The sequence below is a fragment of the Dermacentor andersoni genome, chromosome 10, assembly GCF_023375885.2.
Source record: "Dermacentor andersoni chromosome 10, qqDerAnde1_hic_scaffold, whole genome shotgun sequence".
In the NCBI taxonomy this organism is placed as follows: Eukaryota; Metazoa; Arthropoda; class Arachnida; order Ixodida; family Ixodidae; genus Dermacentor; species Dermacentor andersoni.
In genome coordinates, this window is record NC_092823.1 from 138,950,153 (window position 1) to 138,976,222 (window position 26,070).

The following is a 26,070-nucleotide window of genomic DNA, read 5'->3' on the forward strand; positions in this document are numbered from 1 at the left end:
CCACATTTGGCAACATTACTCAGCAACTACAGTTTAGTCTACTGTTAAAAGAAGTACTAATTAGCATTTCGAGACTGGTTATCGATCAATTTATCTAGTATAGATCTACCTAATGTGTCTCATGAAGCACTTTTTCTTATAAGTTAATGATTTACTTGAGTTATGTTAGTTTGAATACTAATTAGGTGTTTCCTTTAGGAGTGAAGAGTACTGTACATCCCACCTCCTGGCTTACAAGAGTTCCTGCCCCACCGCCGTGATGTTTAAACTTAACATATTCCAGAGCAAGAACAGTAGTTCAGTAGGCTGATGTCGGGCCAACTCGGTGCATAAAATGACTTTTTAATACAATCGGGCAATTACTGATTGGTTGATTTATTTTATTAGAACACCATCCTGTGCTAACTCATTTTCAGAAGGTGTGACTTCTATGTTGTTCCTGGACATTGTATAGCGTCACATTAATTTTGCCTGTGTTTTCTTTTTCTTCTTTCTTCTTCTTTTGTGGAGTCAACGTAAGCTTCATTTGTCAAAAGACACAACATGAAGCACTGAACCAACTTGGTCAGTGCTTCACTTTGCACCTTTGGACATGTACTTTCCCAGCCAGACGGATTGCCGGCAAACTTTGGATTTCATCAAGCTGCATGTATGGGAGGATCGTGGTGTGGGTCTAGAAGAAACATGAAAGGACATACAAAAGGGAGCCTGTTTAAGAAGCAAACGAACATGGGGGGAACGTGTAAACTGTCAAAATGCATTCTGAAACATTTAAAACCTATTTATGCACATCAAAAGCACCATAAACAGCATTGTAATTAAGCAACGAAAATTGCTGCAGGTCAGCCAAATATTGCACTGAACTAGCCCAATCACCTTGGAGCTATGTCTTTGAAGGCTGCAGCTGCAGTTTGTGGTTTCACAATGTTGTGATCAGGAGGCATCAGATGTCTGTGCTGCACTTTGCTTTCATGATTGTAGCAGGCATGGGAGAGCTAGCTGAAGACAAAACCTTCTTCAATGCCTCACATCAAGAATGATGTTGTAGAATATTGTTGCATGGAAGTAAATATATAGTGTTGTATATAGGTAGTTGTATAGAGTATGCATAGTTGCAGAGAAACCACTACTTCTGCCAATGCAAGTCATTCCGGAGCACCATGAAGACAGGTGCAAATTTTTTTCCGATTTGCTGATGTTTCATTCTATATAAATTAATTTCTTTTCTGTTATACATCATGTTCAAAATCTTGTTGTTTGTAGAGCTTACGTTTTACAGGATTTTGTCTTTTCATGTTTGTAATAAAGGCTGACAGTAACGATTAACAAGTTGGGTAGTTATATTACTTGCCAAAAGGACTTGCTCCTCCCTTGTCGACCCTTCCACCTCTTTTGCATTACGGAGGCACTGAGGGCTGCAATGGTGTGGACACAAAGCCTTTTGACAGGATCTTTCCCAATACCAGAGGACTATTTCGAGGAGAAAAAATCCTTATAAACAAGGCAAGAGCAGCGTATGCCATGAGAGATGAAATCATGGCAGCTGCAGTGCAATGATCCTGACAGATTGCAGTTACCTCCACAAGTAAAATGTTACGCATGCTCAGTGGAGGTAACCCCAAACGCCCATCACCTCATGTGGGAAATTGAAGGACTGGATCCAAGATATGTACCAGCCTAAGGAGCTGACATCATTTGAGGACTGGGTCTGATGATGAGCTAATGAGAAAGCGACACTGAACTCGCTGTGGAGCTTTGTGCGTAATACTTCCATAGTTAGCCATACTTAGTTGTCTTCCCCTTACCGGCTTCTACAAATGGGCCTAGAGCCACCATTTAAATAAAGTATTCTCTCTCTCTTTCTCTGTTATACTGCTGCTTATACAAGGTGTCCCACATAAGTTGAGCCAAGAATTTAAAAATGAAAGGTGCGTCAGAAGCTAATTGAACCGAATGCATACTATTTGCACTGGCCTATAGTAACTCAGGCAATTTCTTGTTTTCCCCATAACTCACTACTTAATTAAGTTTAATGACCCAACTTTTTAATTATTGGCTGAGGACCCCAAGTATGATACGCAGATTTGTAGAGCACCTTCAGAAACCACCGATTGAGTTGTTTCCTTTACGATACTTCTCACATAGTCCTTTTTTCTGGGTTGCAAAGACAGCCCGCGAAATATGAAAAAATCCATGTGACGGAGCGTTTGCACATTGGTATTGTGCTACTCTCAAGTGTGCATTCGGTGAACAAGGTCGGCTTCATCGTGACTGGCGACGAGGAAGCGGCAGGGTGTTCTTTGTCTCCTCAGTGGCGCTCGGCCAGCAGCATGCATTTTCGCCGCCATCCGACGGGAGCCGTCCTTGTTCACCGAACACACGCTTGATAGCAGCACGATATCACTGCGCAAGCGCTCCATCACGTGGCCTTCTTGATATTTCGCGGGCTTTCTTTGCAACCCAGAAAAGAGGACCACGTGAGACATATCGTAAAGGAAACAAGTCGATCGGTTGTGTCTAAAGGTGCTCTACAAATCTGCATATCATACTTGTGCTCCTCAACCAATAATTAGAAAGTTGGGTAATTAAACTTAATTAATTACTGAGTTATGGGGAAAACAAAAACTGTCTGAGTTACTATAGGCTATTGCGAATAGTATGCATTCAGTTCAATTCGCTTCCGATGCGCCTTTCATTTTTTAATTCTTGGCTCAAGTTATGTGGGACAGCCTGTATGTGCTCTCTCTGTTAATTCCTATAACTTCACCTGTTTCGAAGACCAAAGTATTGCTGTTTGTTAATACTATTATACAGCAAGCTTCAAGGTACTATATAGTGTTTTTCATAGTACTGCTTTGTGTTGCATGTGTGGTTTGCGTTGCTGTTCTAAAACCTACAGTAAATATAAGTCCACTATTGAAAGGGATGCCAAATTATTGTTTGGCTGCTAATAAAAGCTGAATTACTGCTGAATTGTGGCATGAAGGCATACAGACTACAGTCGAGCCCACTTATAGCAATATTCAAGTGCCACGAAAATTCCCTTGCTTTAACCAATAATTGTTATAACCAGGTTGCATGAAAAAAATCTAAATAGGGGATGGAAGAGCTGTTTCGAGAAGACTATAATGGTGGGGAGGCCAGTGCCCCTCCCGACCACCTTCTTCCATCTGGCTGCTGATTGTGTTCACTCATTTATTTAACTGTTTAGCTGTGCTTCCTGCACGCTACGATCACACTTCACAAACCATGGCTGTTGGAATCGAATTACACTGCTATAACAACTGCAAGGAGGGGTCACGGGTGGCAAGCAATATGCGATCTCTGCTGAGGCATCGCTTTGGTGGCCCCATAAAGGGCCTTTTAAAGAATGTGAGAAGGTTGCCGGGGCAGCCTGTAAGCTTGGGAAATCCAGAAGAAATGCTGGGACAAGATTGCCACAAGCATCCCACCACCCGCGTACTTCTAACTGGCTTGCACAAGAAAATTTCATGACCGTCAGCCTTGCTTGCTTTACACGAAGCTCGCTGACATTCTTCTCCAAGGATCTATGGGCTCGACGTAGTGCAGTGGAAGGTTCCTTGCGAAAACGAAGTACCGGAGGGACTGAATCGTCTGCCGGCCCTCTTTTGAGGACAAAGTTGATGCAGCCTGCCCTACCGCGCCATCGCTGCCGTCGTTGCCGTCGCTATCTGATGCAAGCACATCGGTTAGAAGCACTTAGTTTCCAAATCAATAACAGTGTGCTTTTTTTTCGCTGGCAACGTCATGCATTGCCGATGATCAGCGCACAGATCAGCGATCTTCCATTTCAGTGGCAAGTCAAACAATGCTGAGAAGAGGCGCGTGAGGATGGTGAGAGGCATGGAAGGCTGGAAAGTGAGCGTGTGGCGGCTGTTGGGATGGTGGGCCATCATGCAGTGGCCCAAATTTCTCTTTTGTTTTTATTTTCAAGGATTTCACATTTCGTTACCTTTCAACATGGACACTCATTAGCCAGACTTCATTGTGATAACCAATCAGTAAGTAAGCGGGTTATTTCACCATAGAAAACATACAAAAGTTGACGGTACAGCGGCTTCTCATTGTTATAACCGTTATATTGTTAAAATGTTAGAATGCGCGCGGTATCGTTATAAGTGGGTTCAACTGTATTCTTTAATGCAAAGATGTCAGCCTGGTACATTTTATCAGCCATTTCTTCCCCTTTATACAGTAGAATTGTTTGTCATATTTGCTTTATTACTAGCTAGGTGTTACATTCCAGATTGGGCCATACTGTACGCTTATGGCTGCTTCTATGCACAGCTTATGGGCCTCTCAAAGCTACGTGAGCTTTGCTGTCACACTCACTTGTGGCTGCTCACACTTCATTAGTGGTTCCTGCTTTGCACGCGCATATATTCACACAGAGGTCTGTTAACGCTCAGTCAGCGTCAGCTGAACATGTGGTTCAATCCTCTGTAGTTGTCTTAGCAGCCACGTCATTTCAGCACGGTGCAAACCATCCCACTGCCAGGAATGTGCAGTGCACTAGTTCACTGGCTTTTGGTAATGGTGTCCAGTAGCCCTACACACTCACCAAATCTCTTGGTGAAGCAGTGTGGCCATTTACAGGCCTGCCTTTCCTCGCACACCATGTGTCTTTAGTGTGGGAGCACTCACTTTCTGTGCCTTTCTGTCATAGCTTGGGTGGAACACACAGCCAACACGAGCAGTGATCTTTGAGGACTGCCGAGTGCCTGTCTCCAACCGGCTTGGCGAGGAAGGCCAGGGCTTCTCCTTTGCCATGCTGGGACTCAACGGCGGACGTGTCAATATCGGTTAGACGCCTTCTTCATTTCTTCTGTTACAACATAGAATGGAAGACTGCTCAGTTGAGACCTTTAAAAGGGCTTCTTAATACCTTTTAAACATAGTATGTCTGGCATTAGAGTGCCATGCCTCAGAAGCCTTCTGCAGTTAGCAGTAGTTTATTTAGTGCGCCTTGTGAGAAAAAGTTATCAGCAATTCACAAGTGTGGCAGTTTGGGCACATTGGTATTCTTTCATTACCATGAAGAAAAAAGGTGTGCCTTGTTGGTTAAGCTAGATCTTCTTTCTTCTGAAAGAACTACTGCACTCAATATTTTGTGTAATACATAAACAAAAAGCAGAATGAATACACTTTTCACACATAAAAGTTTTATTAACGAGATGTATGTCATTAAAAATATATAAATTACCAGAATCAAGACTGTGAAATAAATTTGAACAAAGTTTGTAAAGACACGCTTGTATCTGCTAAGAATCAAATGTAACAGAAATTATGAGATATGCAAAATATATTGTCGTCTAATAGGCACTATCTCCGAAAAAAATTAAAATTTTCATTGAAAAGGTATTCCACTAGGAAAATTTAAGTGCAAGCACTACAGATGGGCTTGCCGGGCTGTGGCTGGTGATGTTCCAGGCTGATTTGCGTTATTGTTGCTGTCACAGTCAAAGTCCGACAAAAAGGCAGCATCGTCAGACTCGCTGCTGCTCGATCCATTGATGAAATCAGCTGCAGATACAGCGTAACTACTAGATCTGCAATCTTTCGAAGCGCACACGCGACTCACGGAGGCGGCCACTTTTTGATGATTGGGAAACTTCAGAGTAAATTCAAAACTTACCACCTGGCGAGAAAAAAATCAAACAGCTTAGAAAACAAAAATATAGTTCTCCTCCTTCACGTCCAATGGCACAGAGTGTCCGTAAACGGCATGGAAGGTCTTGAAAGTGGTGCTTCAAACCAAAAATTGTGGGCAGCCATTTTTTGCTTTCTACATCGGTAATCGCAATAACTTCGGAGAACGTTCAAAAATCACCGCCTGGCGAGAAAAAGCAAACTGCTTAGAAAACAAAAAAATTTTTCTCCTTTACATCTGATAGCGCAGTGTCTGTGAGCGGCGCGGGAGGCCTCGAAAGTGGCATTTCAAACCATCGTTAGCGAGCTAACGATGCCCAACGGGCACAGTACGCAAAGAGGTAAGGAAGAATAACGAAGCATGAAAGGACCCAGAAAAAAATTGTGCAGATCCCATGCACTGTAGAAATCAAGGTTATGTGAAGCATTTTGCAGGCAGCTAGCTATGCAGCATCGTTTGGTGTTTTCTTTCTTTATTTCTTTCTGTTTTATTTGACACAATTTCATACATTATGTCTCAGAAGGCACAGCGAAAGGCCTGGAAAGAGCCTGACTAGGCTATGCAACACTGGTTGATTGACTAGGCTGTGCCACCCTGGTTACCAGGTTGACCAATGTGTTTGTATAAATTCAGTACTTGTGTATGTGATGTAAGCACAGTGAACTAGAATTAACACTTGTGCATGTGTGTGGTGACAGCAGCAAGACAACAACGGCAATAATAATGATTGTGTGATTTTTACAAATGATCGAATTCATGTGAACGAGTGGCATGGAGGTGCTAGAAGGGTAAGGAACACAGAAACAAAACATTCATGGAAGCAAGCACATAGTATCACTTGGAGAACACAAACAGGGAACATGACGGCGAAACTGTAGCACAACCTAAAGCCCGTGTCCATTTACAGCCATTCGGACAAGTGGTATGATGCACTGCTCACCTTGGCTGAGCCATGATGACGCTGCCATAGCGCAATTCCGTCCAGCATTGTCATATCCGGACACCATGTGCATCAAGAAAGACCAGGCCTCGATGTTTGATGGTCGTGAAAGCCTGGTACGAGCTTCGAAAGAATGAAGAGGGGCTGCGTTGCTGGCATGTGGAAATCAGCAGTCGTGGGAAACTTGCCTTCCAATCGCTGTTTGAACAGATGATGTTCTACTGCCATAATGCAGGGGTCTTCATAGGCATGCCACCTGGCTCAAGCGCAGGTAGCAGACAAGAATCAGAGGTGAGAGTCGGATGACAAAGCTGGAATCACGATGCAGTGGCCATTTTGGCTTCACGAGCACGAGCATATAGCCATCGGCCCAAGTTAATAAACAACTATGTCCACAGGAGTCGGCATAAGTTCTTGTCATGGTAATAATATCAAGCTGTGCTGTGCATGCACAACCGCATGACATGATTTTATGGCATTCCTGTAAAGGCTGTCATGACATTCGTAGGAATCATGTCATGGCTTCACATACAGACATGCCATGATATCCAGTCATATCATGAGAAGCCAACAAACAAAGACACTAAGGAAAATGGGAAATTACTTGTACTTACTAATTGAATCAGACATATTCATTCAAGCCATTCATGTTATGACATGTTCATGTCATAATTGCATGTCATAACACACATACTCAATACATATCCAGCGAAAGAAATGCATGTCATGTCATCTTATTTATGACATTGACATCATAAAATGTATGTCATGTCATCTATGTCACGACGTAATTGTCATTCATGTCAGTTCAACAACTTCCAGTTCAAGCCGAGTGAAGACAAGAGCTACTATTGGCGGCGAGCTCCACCACTGGAAAAGCTGGCGCCACCGTCGGCGTGACGTGGCATGAGGGATCACGTGGACACAGCGGCCGCATCGGCTGCTTCGGAAGCGCCGAAGCGAGCTGACAACGAAAGTTTAAAGTCCCACCTGCGCCGCAGTTCTGATTAAGTGGTGAGGCTTTACCACCTTGGGTGTCTGCTTGACAACATCTGAAAGTACTATAATAGGTAGTGGCTGCCTCTGGAGGCGTGCAGCATGGTAGGCGACTGTTCGGTGCCGCAGTGCCGGATGTACACAACGGAGCTCGGTGTCAGCCTTATTCACACATAGCCGCAGGGCAAGGAGCTGCGTGAAGCTTGGCTGGCGAAACTTAGAACCAGCAGACAGCCGTCAGCTGCAACTCGGGTATGCAGCAAGCACAGACGCGATAAAGATTTCTGCTACGGCCCCGGGACTGCGCGATGTTCGGTGAGTAGCAGAAAACGCGCACTGAGGCGCTCGCCCGCGCACGCTGCCCGGCTGATGTCAGGACGGTTTGGTCTATGAACTTCTTGATGCTAGATACTGGCAAGTTCACTGGAACGGAAAGGGGGCGGTAAAATGCACATTAAAGAAAGGCATGGGATATGATCATGTTTGTGTTAAGAATTAATGCACTGGATTACAAAAAAGAAACAGAGGGAAATCACACGCTAAGACCGGTAAACATACAGTGCGACGCAGCTTGAGAAATAATATTGAAATGTCCAAGAATTTAGAAAACAAAAAAAGACTGAATCGTCGCGACGGCACATTACAGTCGCCATAGGCGTTGAAGTCTCTATAACGAAATTATTTTTGAACAGTTCCTATAGTGTCCACGCAACAATGGTTGCTGGTGTACTGTCAAATGCTCATATGCTGCGGCCTAAAGCTCACAGCACGGTGCGAAGACGCGCTCACAGCGAAAGCAAAACTTAGTGCGCGGACATGCATGCAGACGCGCAGTCGCTTGCTGCAAACCCGTGCGATCGCTGCATTGAGGCTTCATTCTGTTATGCCCCATTTGGTTATACAGACAGCCTACTATAAGAACATATTTCATATAGTTTACTTTCAGTGTTTGCCTACCTTTCACGCAAGAAGCCGGTTCGGGAGACTCCATCACGGCGACCGCGCATAGTGGCATTCGCTGTACATATTCGGTAAAGAGATAGTGTCTGTAAATGATTCTGTGCTTTAAGTTTGCCCAACATTAATATATCGACAGTCAAAAACCTCCCTTGTTTTGAGAGCACCTACATAAATGTCCAGGAGGGCTACCGCGTGGTGCTTTTATTGAGCACCGTAAGCGAAACCTATGAGGAGCGCGCCACGTGATCCCTCATACTACGCAAGAGAGAGAGAGACACTTCCGACAGATGGCGACTCCGTAACTCCTCGCCCCCAATAGTACTGTGGTGAGAAAGTTTGATACCTGTTGCACCAGAGGGAGCAATGAAGTGCCTGAGAAATGTGTATGCCATTCAAGAAAGCAAGTGAAAAAATAACCATTTGAAAAATTTGTTCGTGACCTGAAAAAGCAAGCAGCACTGTATAACTTTGGTGTAATGCAAGAATCGATGATAAGGGACCAGATCGTATTTGGCACGCACAATCCTAGATTACGTGAGAAAATACTTCGTGACAGCCAATTGACTTTGCAAAAAGCAGAAGAAATGTGGAAAGCAGCGGAGACAGTAGCACAGCGAAACAAAGTATGACAGTGTTGAAGCCATTTCAAGGTGCTCGGCACTATCTGCAAAAGAGTGGAAACAAGGAAAAGAACAATTTTACTGTCGTGAGTGCAACCGCTGGCACAGGCCTAAGCAATGCCTGCCTTTGGAAAAAGATGTCGTTTATGCCATAAGCTGAACCACTTTGCAAGTGGTTGCAGGTCAGCTGTAGTAATCAAAGTCAGAAAGCAGCTAGACGAAGACTTCAACATTCTCAAGCTCATTATCACAACAGCAAGACGTGAAAGGGATTGGACAGTTAAAGCTTATGTTCTCAATTGTGAGATGAGCTTAAGGGGGGACACAGCCTTTAAAAACCGAAAAAATCGCGAAAAAGTCGATTTTTGGAAAACCACATATTCGGGCAGTATGTCTTATAAACTACCATTTCTGTAAATATCAACGCCTAATTCATCGCAAAACTATTTCAAATAAGATTTATAACGAACCATGGCAGCCCGCGAGCGGTGAGCGAGTGCTCAAAATACCCCTACTTGACGGGAATGCCATTTCTCCACCGCTGCCCTGAGCACCATCATTTTGGTGTTGTTTTGTTCGGGCGTTCTTGTGCTTTTTTTTTCCCCGCCACCCGCGGCGGCAGCATGGGAGAGGCGTAAATCGCTCATGATTGGAGGACTCGCGAGAGCTTTCAAGTTTCCCGCGGCTGAGATGCGAAGCTGAGATTGGGCGAAGCGGCGCGGCTCCTCAAGGACGCGGTGGAGCCCGCGACTCCCATTGGCTGCTGCGTGCAATATTGCATCCAGCCTTCGTCTGCTTCAGCTCCTCCATTGCCGGCACCCTTTGTGTGTTCTGCTTGCCATCGTCTATCTTTGCAGCTGTTCACATATTGTCACGTGGTGGTGACGTTGAAGAACACGGTAGCAACACTGTGAACGACAAAACTAAATTTTATTGGGCGGACCTGTGCCCACAAAACAGGCTACACTTATAGCACAACGATAGCGGCGAACACAGTCGGCGATCGGCGAGAATCTGATCAGCGGGCCAAGCGCGTCGGCTTTTATACAGCAGTCGTCGAATGTTCCAGACTAATCGTTGGGACCAGCGTGCCTTCCACAAAGTTTTACACCATTCGCGTCACGCGATGAAATCTGATAACACAAGGTTCGGCGACAACAGACAGCCGGATAGAAGCATCGATAACTTTCCAGAATCTTCGGATGCATGCAGGCGCGTCCCGCGCTGTGCGATAACATTTGTTAGGCGGCGAAACGTGGTCGCCCGATAAAGATAAGTACACGTGTCAATATCCTCCAAGTTTTTACCGTCATTACGAGACGATTTTCAACCGTCTTTATGAGACCGTTGTTGCGTTTAGCCTGCTGATTGTTGTGTGGTCGGCCACGATGCACCCAAAGAAACTCAAGACGCTACACGCGTTCGGTGCAAGGAAGACGCAGAATACATCAGGATCATTTCTCTCCATGCTGTGGTCCCTGATGCCCAAAGAGCAGCATGCGTCGCTGATTGCTGTGGAGACAGCACTGCATGAGGCAGTTTTAAGATATAATGCTGGCTGCCACAGGGTCACCCAAGAGCTATGTTCATCAGTGGGGCTAACACCTGGCCATTCAACGGGCAGCCGAGAAAGATTCTCTGTGCTTGAAAAAGGCCAAGAAGCGATCGCAAGAGAAGGTGGAAAGGTGGCAAAAGAAGAGAGTGCCTAAGAACATCTCCATTTACGCTTCAGGGTCATTTTAGACCAATATATGTGCTCAAAACATTCAAAGCTCATTTTCTCAAAGTGACTTTTTTGGCTGGTGAGGCTGCTTGTTCCATATCTCTGTAACTGCTGATCAGATTTGCAAAAGTTGTTTTTATTGTGTTCCTGAATAAATTTCTGAGGGCATGGCAAGCCCATTTTTTTTTAATATTGGCACGACCTTGACACAACTGACAGCCACTCGGTGCAATTCGGTGCCATATGCTAGGCATGTTGGGTGGCTCCCAGGAGAAGACGATGACGAAGGTGCCAGGACAGCTTATAAAAGATCTATAGCATCCACCGAAGTCTTTATGTGGCTTTGTCGGTGACAATATATTGTGCCTGTGATTTGTGATATTTAATCAAAATTTGATTGATAAAATCTTAATCACCAACACTAAATTCAGTGGTCTGCTAAAATGTTTCAGCAAGGAAATTTAAAAAAAGGGCTCTGTCTTGCCCTGAGGTATCCATCTGGGAATCATCATAGTGAATTTCACAGTTGCAGCACCTTTTGAGAATTCTCCAGGCCTGGAATGAGAAAACCATTTGCACCATTCTGACATATTGCTGTAACTTGAGAACTAGTGAACATAACTGCATGAAATTTTGTATGCTTTTGGTATGAGTCTATCCTGAAAATTTCATTTAGATATCTCAATAAACAAAAAGTTGGTAGCCGAGGGTAGCCTCTCCCCTTGAAGTGGACACCACCTTGTAGACAAGCCTGTTTCTCATGTCGATTTACCGCCAATTGCGGGAAGCAGAAGAGTTGAAGCCAACAAATTCAGTGCTGCGGGCTTGTAACAGTGGTACTATATCGTGCTTTTGCAGTCACATTATTGTTGTGAAAAGTGGAGAGCAGGCCATACTCGTACTAGAAGCTAGTGAAGCTTTTGGGATAGTCCTGCATATACTAGGCACTGTAGACAAGACTTTAAATGATGAACTTCTAAAGAATTTCAGGCATGTCATTGAGGGTCTAGGCTGCTTGCAGCAGGCCTACAGTGTGGTCTTGAAACCTGGGGCGGTGCCAGTCATGCAACCAGCTCGACGAGTTCCGTTGGGGCTGAAGGAGCCTCTAAAGAAGAAACTTGAAAGAATGGTACGTGCTGGCATAATTGTTAAAGTAAATGAGCCTACTGACTGGGTCAACCCTTTAGTTCTGGCAAAGAGAAAAGATGGTATGCTAAGAGTGTGCGTGGACCGCAGAGCTGCTAACAAGTACACGAAGCGGCAGAATTTCCTGCATCCTAGACGCAAGGATTTGGAGGCCTGTTTAACCAATGCTGCATACTTCAGCTGTCTTGATGTGAACTCCGGCTATCATCAGATACTGCTTGACGAACAGACTCAAGGTCTGCAATTTTCTTCATCATCTCGGAGACACCATTTCCGACTTCTGCCCTTCGGCATTTCAGCTGCACAGGAGGTATTTCAACAAACCTTGAATTAAGTATTTGACGGCCTACTGTGTGTGCTGGTATACACTGACAACATTTTAGTTTGCGGTTCCAATAAGTAAGAACATGATTAGCGTTTAACAGCAGTGCTGAAAGCTCCCGAAAAAGCGTGTTTTACTTTCAATGCGCAGAAATGCAAGTTTGGTGTGAAAAAAATCAAATTCCTTAACGACATCGTGTGCTGAACGTTCGTGTCGCCTGACCCAAAGCTAAGCAAAAGCTTGGCAAAAATGCACAATGCTTTTACAAGAGCTTATCAAGTCTCGCGCTAAGTTTCAATGGACTGCAAACAATGCGCAAGAGTGGAAAATCTTAACGCAAGTTTTGACCACCACCTCCCCGCTTGCCATCTTTGATCCACAACGAGAAACTAAGTGCAACGCATCAAAGAACAGCGTTGGTGCAGCGTTGTTGCAAGGCTACAATGGTGAATGGCTACCTGTAGCATATGCATCTCATGTCTTAACCCAAGCCGACCAAATCTGTGCACAAATCGAAAAGGAGGCACTTCGCATTTCTTTTGGCTGTGACTGTTTTCACGAATTTGTCTATGGAAGAAAAGTGCTTATCGAAAGAGACCATAAGCTGCGTGTAGCAATCGTGTAAAAAGAAATTGCTGACATGCCACCACGAGTGCAAAGATTCTTTTAGTGACTGCTAAAATATGACTGTTTTGCAGTACATTCCCAGAAAGCAGCTTGTTCTCGCTGACATGTCATCACGGCCGACGGTGCACTAGGGCGAAGACCAAGTTGGCACTACAAACAATGTTAAAGGTCATGAGGTACTGACCTTGGGCTACATGGTCACTTCCGAAACGCAGCAGTTACTCCAGCAGGAAACTTCTCGTGACGACTACCTACAGACCGTGATGACAAGCTTAGCATGCAGGCAGCTGGTAAATGGGCAACTCAAATCATTTAAAAAAAACTGTCAGTCGTTAATGAAGTAGTGCTGAAGGGCTTGAAAGTTGTAATACCGAAGAGTATGGAACAAAGCTTGCTGAAGAGAATTCATGCTGGCCACCTCGAGTTGCAAAAGTGTGAGGAGAGGGCTTGAACGCTTGTTTTTTGGCCCTGAACGGCAAAATTGCTGTACTAGTAGGACTCTGCACAACGTGCAGAAAGTACGCATGCAGACAGCCACATGAACCACTTCTAATGTGGTCATTTCCCAAATGTGCTTGCTACAGGGTCGGAGTGGATGTCCTTTCTTATGCTGGAAATTCGTACGTGGTTGCCTACAATGCCTTTTCCAATTTCCCAGACATCGAGAAGCTTGAAGACACAACTGCAGCAACTATGATCGCAGCCCTTAGCACCATGTTCGCCAGGTACACCATACCTGTATAAGTCTGCATTGATAACCAATCCCAGTTTTCGAGCCGTGATTTTGGCAGGATTGCTAAAACGTAAGACTTCCATCACGGACCCTCCAGCCTCGGTTATCCACAGTTAAATGGCTGAAAAGGTGTGCAAATCATAAAGTGGACCCTGAAAATGACTCGAGAGGCAGTGGAGTGCTTCTGGCTGGGCCTGGTAGCCTATTGCTCAGCACCACTGGAAGATAGGCGTTCTCCAGGTGAGCTTCTGCAAAGACGACGACTTCATCTAAACGTTCCTGAGTTCGGCAGAGTGTCCCAGACCACTGTGAGGAAGCAACACCGAGCCAAGGTTTGGAAATACCGTATTTACTCGCATAATGATCGCACTAGCGTAATGACTGCACCTCTTAATTTTGTCGTCAAAATTCAATTTTTTTTATTTCCCGTGTAATGATCGTACCCCGAACTTGCCGCAGCGATATGTCGTGTGCCAAGTCTAGCTAATATTGAGCGCGCTTACCACCTGTCGAATGCTACGCGAACGACTCTTCAAGATAAACCAAGCGGTCTGCACGCACCAAACATTCTTAAGTAGATGCCTCATTTTATTACTTTCATCACTTTCCACACTTCCATGACTAAGAAAAAGCTGCAACCAGGCTTGCCTTTATTATGTGTAGGCTTTATAATGGTTGTGGTCAACAACAACAAAAAAGGCGCCTTTCGATTCTTCTTATCTGCACTCGTGGGCACGGAACAAATCGCAAGCGGCAACGGTAGTAGCCACGTTTACACTGATACGTTAAAAGTGTACCCTATTCATACGCCGATGCTTGTAACACAGCTAAGATTCACCCACCCTGAGCGGAAACATGCCGTATTAGGATAGTAGTGAAGACAGATGCCGCAGTTTCCGCAGCATGCCGGCCATGTGTTTCTATGTCACTGGCAGCTAAGCGCCCCCATCTGTTTCTGTCCCCTCAAAGTGGACATGGCTACGTTATTGCTGCAAGCTTGCCGATATTAACAATATTATTCATTACTGATACGGAAGAAACTGTTTCAATGCACGTAATGTACTCACGAGAAGAAAAAAAATCGCGTTCGGCGCGTTTATTTCGCTCTGCCATTTGCCATTTTTGTTTTGGTGTCCCACAGCAAACGCGGGCGGGAAATTTAACCCGCGTAATGATCGCACCCCTGATTTTGCGTCAATTTTTCTGACAAAAAAGTGCGATCATTATGCGAGTAAATACGGTACTGTGCAGAGCCACGAAGGTGGGACTTCAGGATGCTGTGGGGTAGTCGCAAAAGCGAAGGTTGTTAGTGAAACTGCTTCACGTTCCTACTTGGTACAAGCTCATGATTACCATGTGCTTTGCCAAAACTGCCCACATCTGCTTAGGACGGGGGAGCAGTACAGTGCTGAAAGTGGTGACGACTGTGAGGAGAGCCGATTGGGTGAAAACTCCTGTACACCAGCACCTACAGCACCAGCTGAACCAACAGCGTGAGCCTCTGAAGCATCATGTCTAGAAACATTCGTAGGATCAACGCTACCAGCAAGTGACTGCGAGCCTTTGCCTGGCATGCCACTGCCACCAGCTGCAAGAAGGTCGACTCGTACTGTCAGGCCTCCACACAAGCTTTATTATGATGAACAATTTAATCAAGTGCCATAAGCTTTGACAATTGTTCATATTTGCCTTAGTGTCTATTTTGTTTGTTCCCTGAGGGAGGGTGTAGCAGACACCTGTAGTTATTGTATCAGCACGGATGCACATCAGTGATGCGCAGTATGTACAGCATGCTAGCTCACGTCTTTATAACCAAGGCTTTCAAAAAACATGTTCATTGCCTGCACTGGCTATGCTGTAGTAAGCGTCATCGCCATTGCACCACACAGTGCATATGTGCAGCATTTGCTTTGTGTACGACTGGGATTGCGTGTGCACTCACGCTTACATGCGCCAGTCTGGCCATGCTATGTAGTGTGGACTGGCTTCGTCCTGCACCAGCTTGACCAACTAATTTAATTTAATTGAGTTGATTTTTATTCAAGTGCATGGTTACAGTTAGGAAGAGAGGACAAAAGGCAGTAATATCTGACGGGGTCTTTCCACCTGGGAGGACTAATAGTAGCCACATCCAACTTGTGCATCTTGAAGTGCTATCAGTAGCTGAATAGGAAGCAAAGGCGTCTGCCAAGGCGTCTAACCAGCAGCAGCCAGGAGTGAGCGTGCGCTAGTTGAATTCAAAACTAGTTGAAATTAGCAAGACGCAACGGCTACGACACCATTCAGCAGGTGGCCACAGTTTAATTCCTGCACGGGCGGCCAAGCGTGAGCAGATGATAGTCGGTATCTTCCGGAAGTACGTAATTGTTGTCGAAATTCGAAAGCAGATTTTCGCTTACTTCAGCCTGTTTATTAAACTGTGTCAGTAAATATACACAGTAACAGTAGGAAGAAGCGCACTGATCCGAACACCCTTCTTGATTGAGGTTAGCTATTGGCCAATAGCAGCAGCATATGTGAACCTGCTGTATTACTGAATAAAGCATCCAGAAAAGAGTGAGGGGCAGGCTTCTGTTGAAAGGAGAGCGTTTGAGAAAGATGTAACTTAGCGCTCCGCTTATGAGCTCCAAGCACAGCGCATGACTGCAAAATTTGCCTGAGATGTTCACAGCAGCGTATGCTATCTGTGGACGTGAACTGTGTTTTTTCACCAAGCCAAGGGACGGTTCAGGACCCCTTTAATGAACCTCTATGACGGCAACTTGGGTCACTGGATATGTGTCACTTTTCAATGACAAAAAAAAATAATCCTTTGAAATTTTTCCGGTGCTGGGTGGCATAGAATTGGTGTCGTATAGTATATCCAAACACTCTTCTCTAAATATATATTCAGACATACGCTATGCATGGACTTCACGGTGGTGCCACTAGGTGGTGCGGCGTGTTTAGAGTGAAGCGAAAGAGAGGGGCCTGGTTGCAGCAGCACACGTGACGGGTTTTGACGGTGGCACTGTGATGTGTCGCTACATTTCTTCAGTACTGATCACACTAACATCATCGGCAGTTATCCTGAGATGATTTCTGCAGGATTTTGGTCTGCTTGTGCCCCATTTGCACTTCTTCATTCTTTCTTATTAGCAACGAATTATTGTCCTTGCCACAACTTCGTGGAAAACATTCAGAATTGTATTATGTTCGCAGCACCAAGGTACATGGCAGAGAAGACATAACTAGCTCTGAACATTGATTGAAAGCTGACTAGAGGAAATGCCAATTTGTACACAAACGTAAACACAGGATGTCATGCATAATAATAATAGAAAACGTGCTGAAATGTATAACTTTATCTTAGCTTACAGGCATGGGGTCACACAAGGGCTTTATTTTACTGGACATCAAGAAATTGTGACCATTCCCTCCCTACAGAGGGTTGCAGCTGATGTACTGGAAGTTTCTCAAATGATCAAGCATAAGGAAGGTTCTCATTAGAAGAAGCTGCCTGCATGTTTTAGTTCTTCTTATTAATTAAACTAATTAAATAAACTGGCCTTTCTCTTCCACCTCTTGCAGCTCGATGTAAAGTTTCCTGTTTATCATTATTCCACAAGACCTTTCCCCATACAACACTGCATAATCTATTCATTCATACTCCACACTACATATCCCGTCGCATCGATCATTCTCACAAGGTTCATGTTCCTTCTTGCCACACAAATACATTTTCCCAGTCATTCTTACCTCTGACCTCACTAGAGCGGAACTGCCTTCCCGTAAACATTGTATTCATCAATGATAATTCCTTGCTTCATGGTGCTTTAGACAACATTACTTATTAGCTGGCGGTTTCATGTACTTGTATATCTTGTATTTTTTGTAATAACCTTTTTTCCTACTCATTGTATTCCTGCCGAATTATTTGTAAGATTGTATTTTTTATGTTGTATAGTATTTTTTCGTGTAATTGCTGATATTACCTGTAACCCACTCCCCTCTGTAAAGCCTTGTCAGGCCTTGAGGATATAATAAATGAAATTAAACAACTAGCATTACTAATGAGATAACCTTTTAATTATTAACATGCAGTTTACAGGTCAATACAAAAGATTTAGAGCGTGTTTAGAAGTGTAAGACTCATTGTACTTCAAACTGTGGCATGCTACCTTATGCACAGCTCATTTTTCGGTGTTTATAGAAGAACAGCAGAAACTTATTTTTTAAAACAGCTTGCCTGACAAGTGGCAGGTGTTTCTCAGCAGTCCTGCCCTGAAACACGCTGTGAAGGCAGCGTGGTGATGGCACAGTGGTGACTGGGCATTGTTTTTGGTGTGGACACTGCCAGCAGCTGACGGCATGCCTCGCTTGGTGTGTGCAGTGGTATTGGTGGCAGTTGGTGGCCTGCAAAAGTGGTTTAGTGCCTCATGCACTCTTTGTTTGCCCTGTCTGGTGAACTATTGCAGTGCACCCTGGCTGGAATTGTTTCTCAGTGAGGCAGACCTCTGTGTTGCTCGGGGTGGTAGTACTGGCCTACCATTGCGCTAATGGCACTGCTGTACGCATGGGGACTTCTTCACATTGGCATGTTTCTCAAAGGGCACCTATAGAAGTCCCACCTGGTTACCATCTGTCACAGTGCCTTGGTCTCTACTAAAATACCACATAAAATGCTGTATTTTTTTTTTTAATGTAAGTACTCTTTTCCTTTCTTTCTCTCTTTTCCCTTTTTTTTTAAACATAAGCCCTAGTGCTAAGGCGTACAGGGGGGTATTTTGTAAGTGTCCACCTAGTGGACATGTCCATTTCGTCTGCTACTCAAGTGCCAATTTGTTGGGGGCGCCTGCCTCCTTCTGACACATTCCCCAGCCCAGCCAATCACAATTTCAGCAGTAGACGAAACGGACATGTCCACTAGGTGGACATCCCCCCTGTTATGTTGGATCAACCAGTGCTGGCAGATTGCTAAGTTCGTAGGAAAGAGGAAAAGATGTCTGCTCATTGTGCATCAGCCTAAGGTGCACATTTTAATTTTCATGATTTGCTTATCAGTAAACAATAATAAAAGATGAAAGGAAAATTTCGCCTACTGTTATGATTGACCTGTCAATTGTGAGAAGCATTCAAATGGGCTTCCCCACTTCAACATAATTGCCCTCTTCTCTGAAACGGCGTCACCCTTTTCCCCGAGCTGACACAAAAGGATAGAAGAAGAAACCGAAGGTCAAGACAATGTCACCCTTTTCCCCGAGCTGACACAATAGGATAGAATAAGAAAGACAAACCGAAGGTCAAGACGACGTCACCCTTTTCCCAGAGCTGACACCAAGGATGGGCAAAGGGAAAGACAGGCTCCAGAAGAGACGGCAATGATCACAAGACTGCTAGAGGTTATTTAAGGTCATGCTGGCCCCGTTGTTAAAAGAACTGCTCGAGACTCAGATGAGAGTCCCATCCATGTACCAATGACGTGAATACAATCTTTTCAACTTTTTTTTTTTCATCATCGTGATGCCCGGCTTCGCCGTCGTTTCCTGACTCTTGCGATGAAGACCCACCTCACCTAGTCGAGATTATATCGCTACTCGCATGTAGCACACAGCTCCAAAGGAAACCCATAAGCTTTTCTCGGAAATAAATCTTCACAGTTGAAGAAAAATGTGGTCTAGTCCGGGGATTGAACCCAGGACCACCGCTTTTCTAGGTAAGTTAGTGTACCACCTGACCTAATCAGGAGGTTAGCAGATGGCAAGGTGAGGCTGAAATACTTAACTCAAAGCACAAGGACACTGAATATGGCAAATAAGTTCTCTGAAAGCTCACAGAACTAATTGCCATATCAATAAAAGTTATGGTAAAGAAAGCCATAACTTATTGATTTGATTCCACAAAATCTTTTTTTCCGTAGTATTGACCATTGATGCTTTAGCCAGGCCATGTTTGAGATGAGGTGATCTTTCTGCATGCCAGCATTCCCTTGTGCACACAGTGTCCTTTATGAAACTATCACAGACAGTGAAGCCAGAATTCCCTCAAAGTAACACAATAATTTACATTTTACTGGAAATTGTTGCCTTGGTTACATGGCTTTTACAAAATAGAACAACAGGGTGAGCTAGAGCTGACTCCAATATGTTGCTCTTGTCCTCTACTGTAGCAGGCATAGAATTTTCTATGTTGGGAAAGCCAATATCTGTAAACTTGAGTTTTACTTCTAAAGAAACATTTCGTCACTTTCTTTTGCTTAAGAGAAAAGAAAGGGGAAGGCCTAAGTTTAAATTTTCTTTCCATTATTTTACTGCAAAATCTTTTCGTCACTACTAAATGGAGGATAGTCAATTAAATTTAGTTCAGCAATTGCCTAACGGGAGAGAGCATTTCTGGCTTCAAATATGTGTTCGTGGCAAGACCACGAAGTCTCACTGTCAATTAGTTTATATTTTTGCCACATTTCAAATGGTATCCTACTCCTCCTTTTTTAAGTTGCAAAGCCCCATCCTCTTATCAACTGACGATGTGGACAAAGCATCACCAAATGTTTTCTTCTTATCAACATCATGTAAGTAATCCTGGAGAAAAAAATGTTTCAATGTGGTAATTAAAGTAGAACGAAAAGAACTATTATGTCGAAAATCTTTTTCTCATTTTACTTGGTTCAAAAATGTGGCACATGGCTATGCTATGCTATTAAAACCAGCAGCTGAAAGTGCCCTGTTTTTGTGAGTGCAGTGCTGGTTTTGAGAGCCTTTGAACCCATTGAGTCTTGCACCAGTTCAGCCATTGAGCGTTGCATTTCCATGTTTATCCACAGCATCCTGTTCCATGGGAGCTGCAGCTGCTAGCATTGACATAGTAAAGGAACATTTGAAGGTTCGCAAGCAGTTTGGAAAGCCCCTTGCCTCTTACCAGGTACACTTCTTTCACCCTGTGCTGTCGCAAAAAATGTGATCAGGAACCATCCAAGATTATTGTCAAAGGCAGTGATAGCTTTCCAGTTATTCTGCTGTATTTTTTATTCTGTGCTTTTAATGTGGAAAGGATGTTGCCTGGCACTGGCCCTCCTCACATTTTTCCTCCTCCTACGTGCATGACATCATCACCCATACCAACCAATCACGTGCCTTCCTCTCTGCTCCTCCTTTGCACCTGCATTTCCTTCTCCATTCTTTACTCTCCTCCTCCTCACTCTTGTTACCCTCTACCATGTTGCACTGCCATCCACCAACCCTGAAAACCGACGGAAGTAGTTAAATAAAGCTATTGCTTTAATGTCTTTCGACGTAGTCGGCACACGAGTTCAATATGTGCTCCGAGAAGTATCCGGGAGTAGGTGCAGTCTCATTTATGCGAACAAAAGTGTGGCAGACTGAAGCTGCAGGGGCACATTGATCATGTGGTACTGGTAGGAAGTGCAGGGAGTCGGTCTAAAAAAATAATTTGGTGCTCTGTCCACTCTCTTGGGTGCAGTAATAGAATGTGGCTGATTCAGGGAGCAAGTAGTGAGTGCAGGAAAGGGAGACCAGACATGGCTCTCCAGTAATTACCCTACTTTTCTCACACTGTGAAGCTCCCAGTTTTTACTAGTTTTGTTCATGCTTTTCTGCTGTCTTTCTATTTCTCATGTTTGTAGGCAAAACAAAAGATGTGCATGATGCCACAATTTCTTGGCATTTTCACAAAAAAAAAATGAAGAATGCATGGAATTTGTGACCCACTTTGCCACTCACAATCTAGAATTAAAGAGGCATCAGTTATGGGTAATGGGTAATGGATTTATTTCTCCTGTTTACTTATTTCAAGCTTAAGCTCTCGCTTATGATTAAGCCAACTTTGTCAGCTGGAAGCTTGCGTTTTTGCTTGTTTCAGAACAACCAGTTCAACTTGGCAAAGATGGCTACAGGGCTGCAGACATCACGTCTGATTGTGAGGCGAGCAGCGCAGTCCATAGATGACAACACTCCAGACAAGATGACGTTGTGTGCTATGGCCAAGCTTCATGCCACGGAAGTTGGTTTTAAGGTTGCGTTTCGTTTTTTGATTCCATGGTTTAGAGTTACCGTGGTGACTAAGAAGAAGCTATGACAGACATATGGAGACAGATTTCATTAGCTTTTTGTTGATTACTTTTTTTTATTTTTCACATTTCCATACTGCAGAAGTTTGAAGTTTTAGTAAACTTCAGGCCTCTGCCACCTGCCAGTGAAGCATGGCCTACACAATCCACCCATTTGGTTGATGTGCTCAGGTTTAACAGCGAACCTGTGCAGTAGGCACCGAGTGAGTAAAGGCTGCTCCCATGTCCGGAGAAACTAGCCCGTCGTTGTGTTCATGAAAATGCATAGCCAGGTGAACATGCAGCGGTTGCTCCCAAAGATTACATTGCTAGCTCGCTGTCCTGTTAATGTTAGTTTCTGAATTAGTATCTCACATATGTGCCGCCTTGTGAAGGCGGAACCCACGCTATTCAAGTAAATGTTCCTTTCTGCTTACTCAAGCCTGGCAGCTTGTGTCACCCCTGCTCTGCCACTGTTGGGATGATTATAGACAAGGGTGTTATATTGCTGAAAAATAAAATCCTTTGGCCACATATCAGCAAAACAAAAGGTGCCTCTCACGCTCGTGACGCAGGTTCCCGCTTGCTGGCTCGGGCCTTGGCGGAGCAGAGCAAGCGAAAGGGAACACCTGCTGCCATGGTATTGCGTGAGGGGAGAGGGCATCGCCACAATTACGCGCCACCCTCACCCTTGCAAGCCTGTGTTATCCGTGTGTTTCCTTGTCCGTGCAAGCTCTCACCTGCATTCTAACTGTGCCTCAGTTAGGCCAAATCAAAACGCGCTCGCTTGCTCGCGAGGAGTTCAAAACTTGAAGGACCACTCAGTGCCACTCAATCGGACATTAATGCTTTCGCATTCACAACTCATAAAAAGTGCTTAGGTGTCCTTGGATTTTTTTTTTCATGATTAACATCTGGGAAAAGCAGCTGAAATGGAAGCCGAAACACAGTGGAGACGTGATTTGAACTAAGCTTTAATTTAGAAATAAATGCAGTATATACAAGAACTGCCTTATGAAAAGTCCAGGGGAGGCTATGTGAACGCACTGACCTAGAAAATGGTTGTTGATCAGCAAGGTCATTTAAAGGACTCTCATGTTGCTCCATTTTCTTGTTTGAAAGTTTATTTAACGTAAATAATGCGAAGTACACACTTTTGGGACCCAACAAATTTGTTAAAGGGTCCCTACTGTGTGTTATTAGGAAAAAACATTTTTATGGCAGCTGCTTTTTTATACTGTAAAATCGCATAAAACTAAAATTGCTGAAATAAGTAAAACAAGAAAATGCAGTAGTAGGCTAAATTAATGCTACTTCCTACAAAATAAAAGCTACACATTGAAAAACCACACACAACCTTAAAGAAGTTAATTTTGTAGCTACAGTAACAAAACATCCCATTTCTTAAGGATTCTGTGAGAGATTTTGATAGACTAAACTGGTATGCGTCTGCATGTACGACTCACAAACTAAGTGAAAGATACATTCTAACCGGACAATCATCTCAAATCTGCAAGTCCTGTAGTGTTTCGCTCATCTAAAGCACTCATCTAAACAGGAAAAGAGTTCTGTTATTTAGCGAAAACATTCACTTATAATGCTTGCTGGGCAACCTACTAATATGGTACTCACTAAAATGGCTACAAATAATTTCTTATCTAGCATGCTACCACAAATAATAAAACACTTTTTATGAAGTTTTTGCAAATAATAACCCTTTAGTTGACACACTTGCTGTGCAAGATTATTCTGAAAATGAACTGATTTCTTAGTCAGTTCTTGTAAACATATGATATTTAACTACTTAATGCATACCTATATAAATAATTATCAATGCTTTCAGTGGTTATAGAAGTACCTGGAATTAACTAATTAATATATGCATTGCCATATCACTTTCGCTCTGGCGATGACTGCACTAAAGGCTCATTAACACTGGCTAATGAGAGAGAGAGAGAGGTTGCACAACCAATTTCGACTGGTGACCAAGCCCGACTGAGTGGAAACTGCAAGTCGCAATCCTGGAGAGCCTCATTTTCAGCGAGAAGTGTGGGGATCTGCAGTGTTTGCATGCTTGTGCATGAAGCACTTTTGAGGGTTGCCAACCGTCTTCTCAATTTCTGTCCATGTCAAGTCTGTGTTGGTGCAATCTTTGAAACATACATTCAGCTTGTCATAAAAGGAACTGTTTTACAGAGTTTATTAGCTGCCCTAGTGAATACTGTCACGTGGTAGTGACGATGAAGAAAGCAAAATGATTAATGGCGAGACTACCGCTTTATTGGGCGAACTTATGCCCCAAAAACAAGTTACACTTAAAGCACAATGATAGCAGCGAACACAATCAGCAATCATCGGGTTAAGCGCATCGGCTTTTTATACATCAGTCATCCAATGTTCCAGAGTAATCGCTGGGACCCGCGTATCTTCCACAAAGTTCTACGCCATTCGCGTCGCGCATACGTGAAATCAAATTACACAAGGTTCACCAACAGACAGCGGATGGAACCATCAATAGCATTCCAGAAACTTCCGATACATGCAGGCGCATTCTGCACTGTGCGATAACATTTTTTAAGCGGTGAAACGTGGTCACCCGATAAAGATAAGCAAGTACATGTGTCAATACCCCCCCTCTTAAGAAGCATCGTCCCGATGCTACAAACATAAGGACACTTACTAAATAAAAGTAACAAAACAACGAAAAGAAACAGAGTCCAAAAAGAAAAGTCCAAAGGTCAACTACGCAAAGTCCCAAAGTTTATTAGTGCTGGTAGAATGGCTTGAGTCACACAACGTGGACTATTTCAGGTGGTGAGTGGTGCTGATGTGATAGTAAGATGCCGTCTGGTACGACCTCATAGTCGAGTGCGCCAATGCGTCGGATGATCTTGTAGGGTCCGAAATAGCGGTGTAAAAGCTTCTCGCTAAGTCCTTGTCAGCGAATTGGTGTCCATACCCAAACATGGTCGCCGGGCTGGTACTGGACGTAGCGTCGTCGAAGGTTGTAGTGTCGGCTGTCTGTCCTCTCCTGGTTCTTGATCCTCAGTTGGGCAAGATGTCGGGCTTCTTCGGCGCGCTGGAGATAGATGGTGATGTCAAGATTCTCTTCGCAGGTGACGTGCGGCAGCATGGCGTCGAGAGTCGTCGTCAGGTTCCTGCCATAAACCAGCTTAAATAGCGTGATCTGTGTTGTTTCTTGCACCACCGTGTTGTAAGCGAAGGTTACGTACGGCAGGATGGCATCCGAGGTCTTGTGCTCGACGTTGACATACATTGCTAGCATGCCGGTGAGGGTCTTATTCAGGCGCTCTGTGAGACCATTCATCTGCGGAGGGTAGGCAGTTGTCCTCCTGTGGCTTGTCTGGCTGTATTGCAGAGTGACTTGCGTGAGCTCCACTGTAAAGGCCGTTCCTCTGTCGGTGATGAGGACTTCAGGGGCACCATGTCGCAGCAGGATGTTCTCGACAAAGAGTTCCGCCACTTCAGCTACGCTACCTTTCGGCAGAGCTTTCGTTTCAGCGAAGTGTGTGAGGTAGTTCGTCGCTACAATGATCCGCTTATTTCCGAATGTTGACGTCGGAAAGGGTCCCAACGAGTCCATCCCGATCTGCTGAAATGGTCGGTAAGGAGGCTCGATTGGCTGTAGCAATCCCACTGTCCTTGTCGCTGGTGTTTTGCGTCGTTGACAGTCTCGGCATGTCTTGATGTAACGGATGACATCGGTGGTCAGGCGCGGCCAGTAATATTTTTCCTGTATTCTCGATAGTGTCCGAGAGGATCCGAGGTGCCCAGTGGTCGGATTGTCATGTAGGGCATGCAGTACTTCTAGACACAACGCTGACGAAACACCAAGAAGGTAGTTGGCGCGGACTGGTGAGAAATTCTTTACGAGTAGATTGTTTTGAAGCAAGAACAAAGACAATCCTTGCTTAAATGCCCTAGGGACAACGTCGGTGTGCCCTTCCAAATACTCGACGAGGCTTTTTAGCTCCGGGTCTGCTCATTGCTGTTCAGCGAAGTCTTCCGCATTTATTATTCCAAGGAAGGCGCCGTCATCCTCACCTTGCTGCGGCGGGTCAATGGGGGTGAGTGATAGGCAATCGGCATCACAGTGTTTTCGTCCGGACTTGTAGGTTACAGTAATGTCGTATTCTTGTAGTCTGAGGCTCCACCACGCCAGCCGTCCTGAAGGATCCTTTAAATTTGCTAGCCAACACAACGCGTGATGGTCGCTGACAGCTTTGATTGGCCTGTAATATAGGTAAGGGCGAAATTTTCCTGTAGC

At 44.4% G+C, this 26,070-nt stretch overlaps 1 protein-coding gene across 3 annotated transcripts in view; it reads left to right on the top strand.

Moving 5' to 3' along the window:
- LOC126545211 (isobutyryl-CoA dehydrogenase, mitochondrial-like) overlaps positions 1–26,070 on the top strand; it is a 149,041-nt gene that overhangs the window by 83,039 nt on the left and 39,932 nt on the right. For all 3 annotated transcript variants that reach the window (XM_050192974.3, XM_050192973.3, XM_055078300.2), the window contains exons 6-8: positions 4,688–4,823; positions 20,541–20,638; positions 21,596–21,748. In XM_050192974.3, coding sequence (XP_050048931.1) covers positions 4,688–4,823; positions 20,541–20,638; positions 21,596–21,748 — 387 coding nt within the window. The remainder of the gene's footprint in view (positions 1–4,687; positions 4,824–20,540; positions 20,639–21,595; positions 21,749–26,070) is intronic.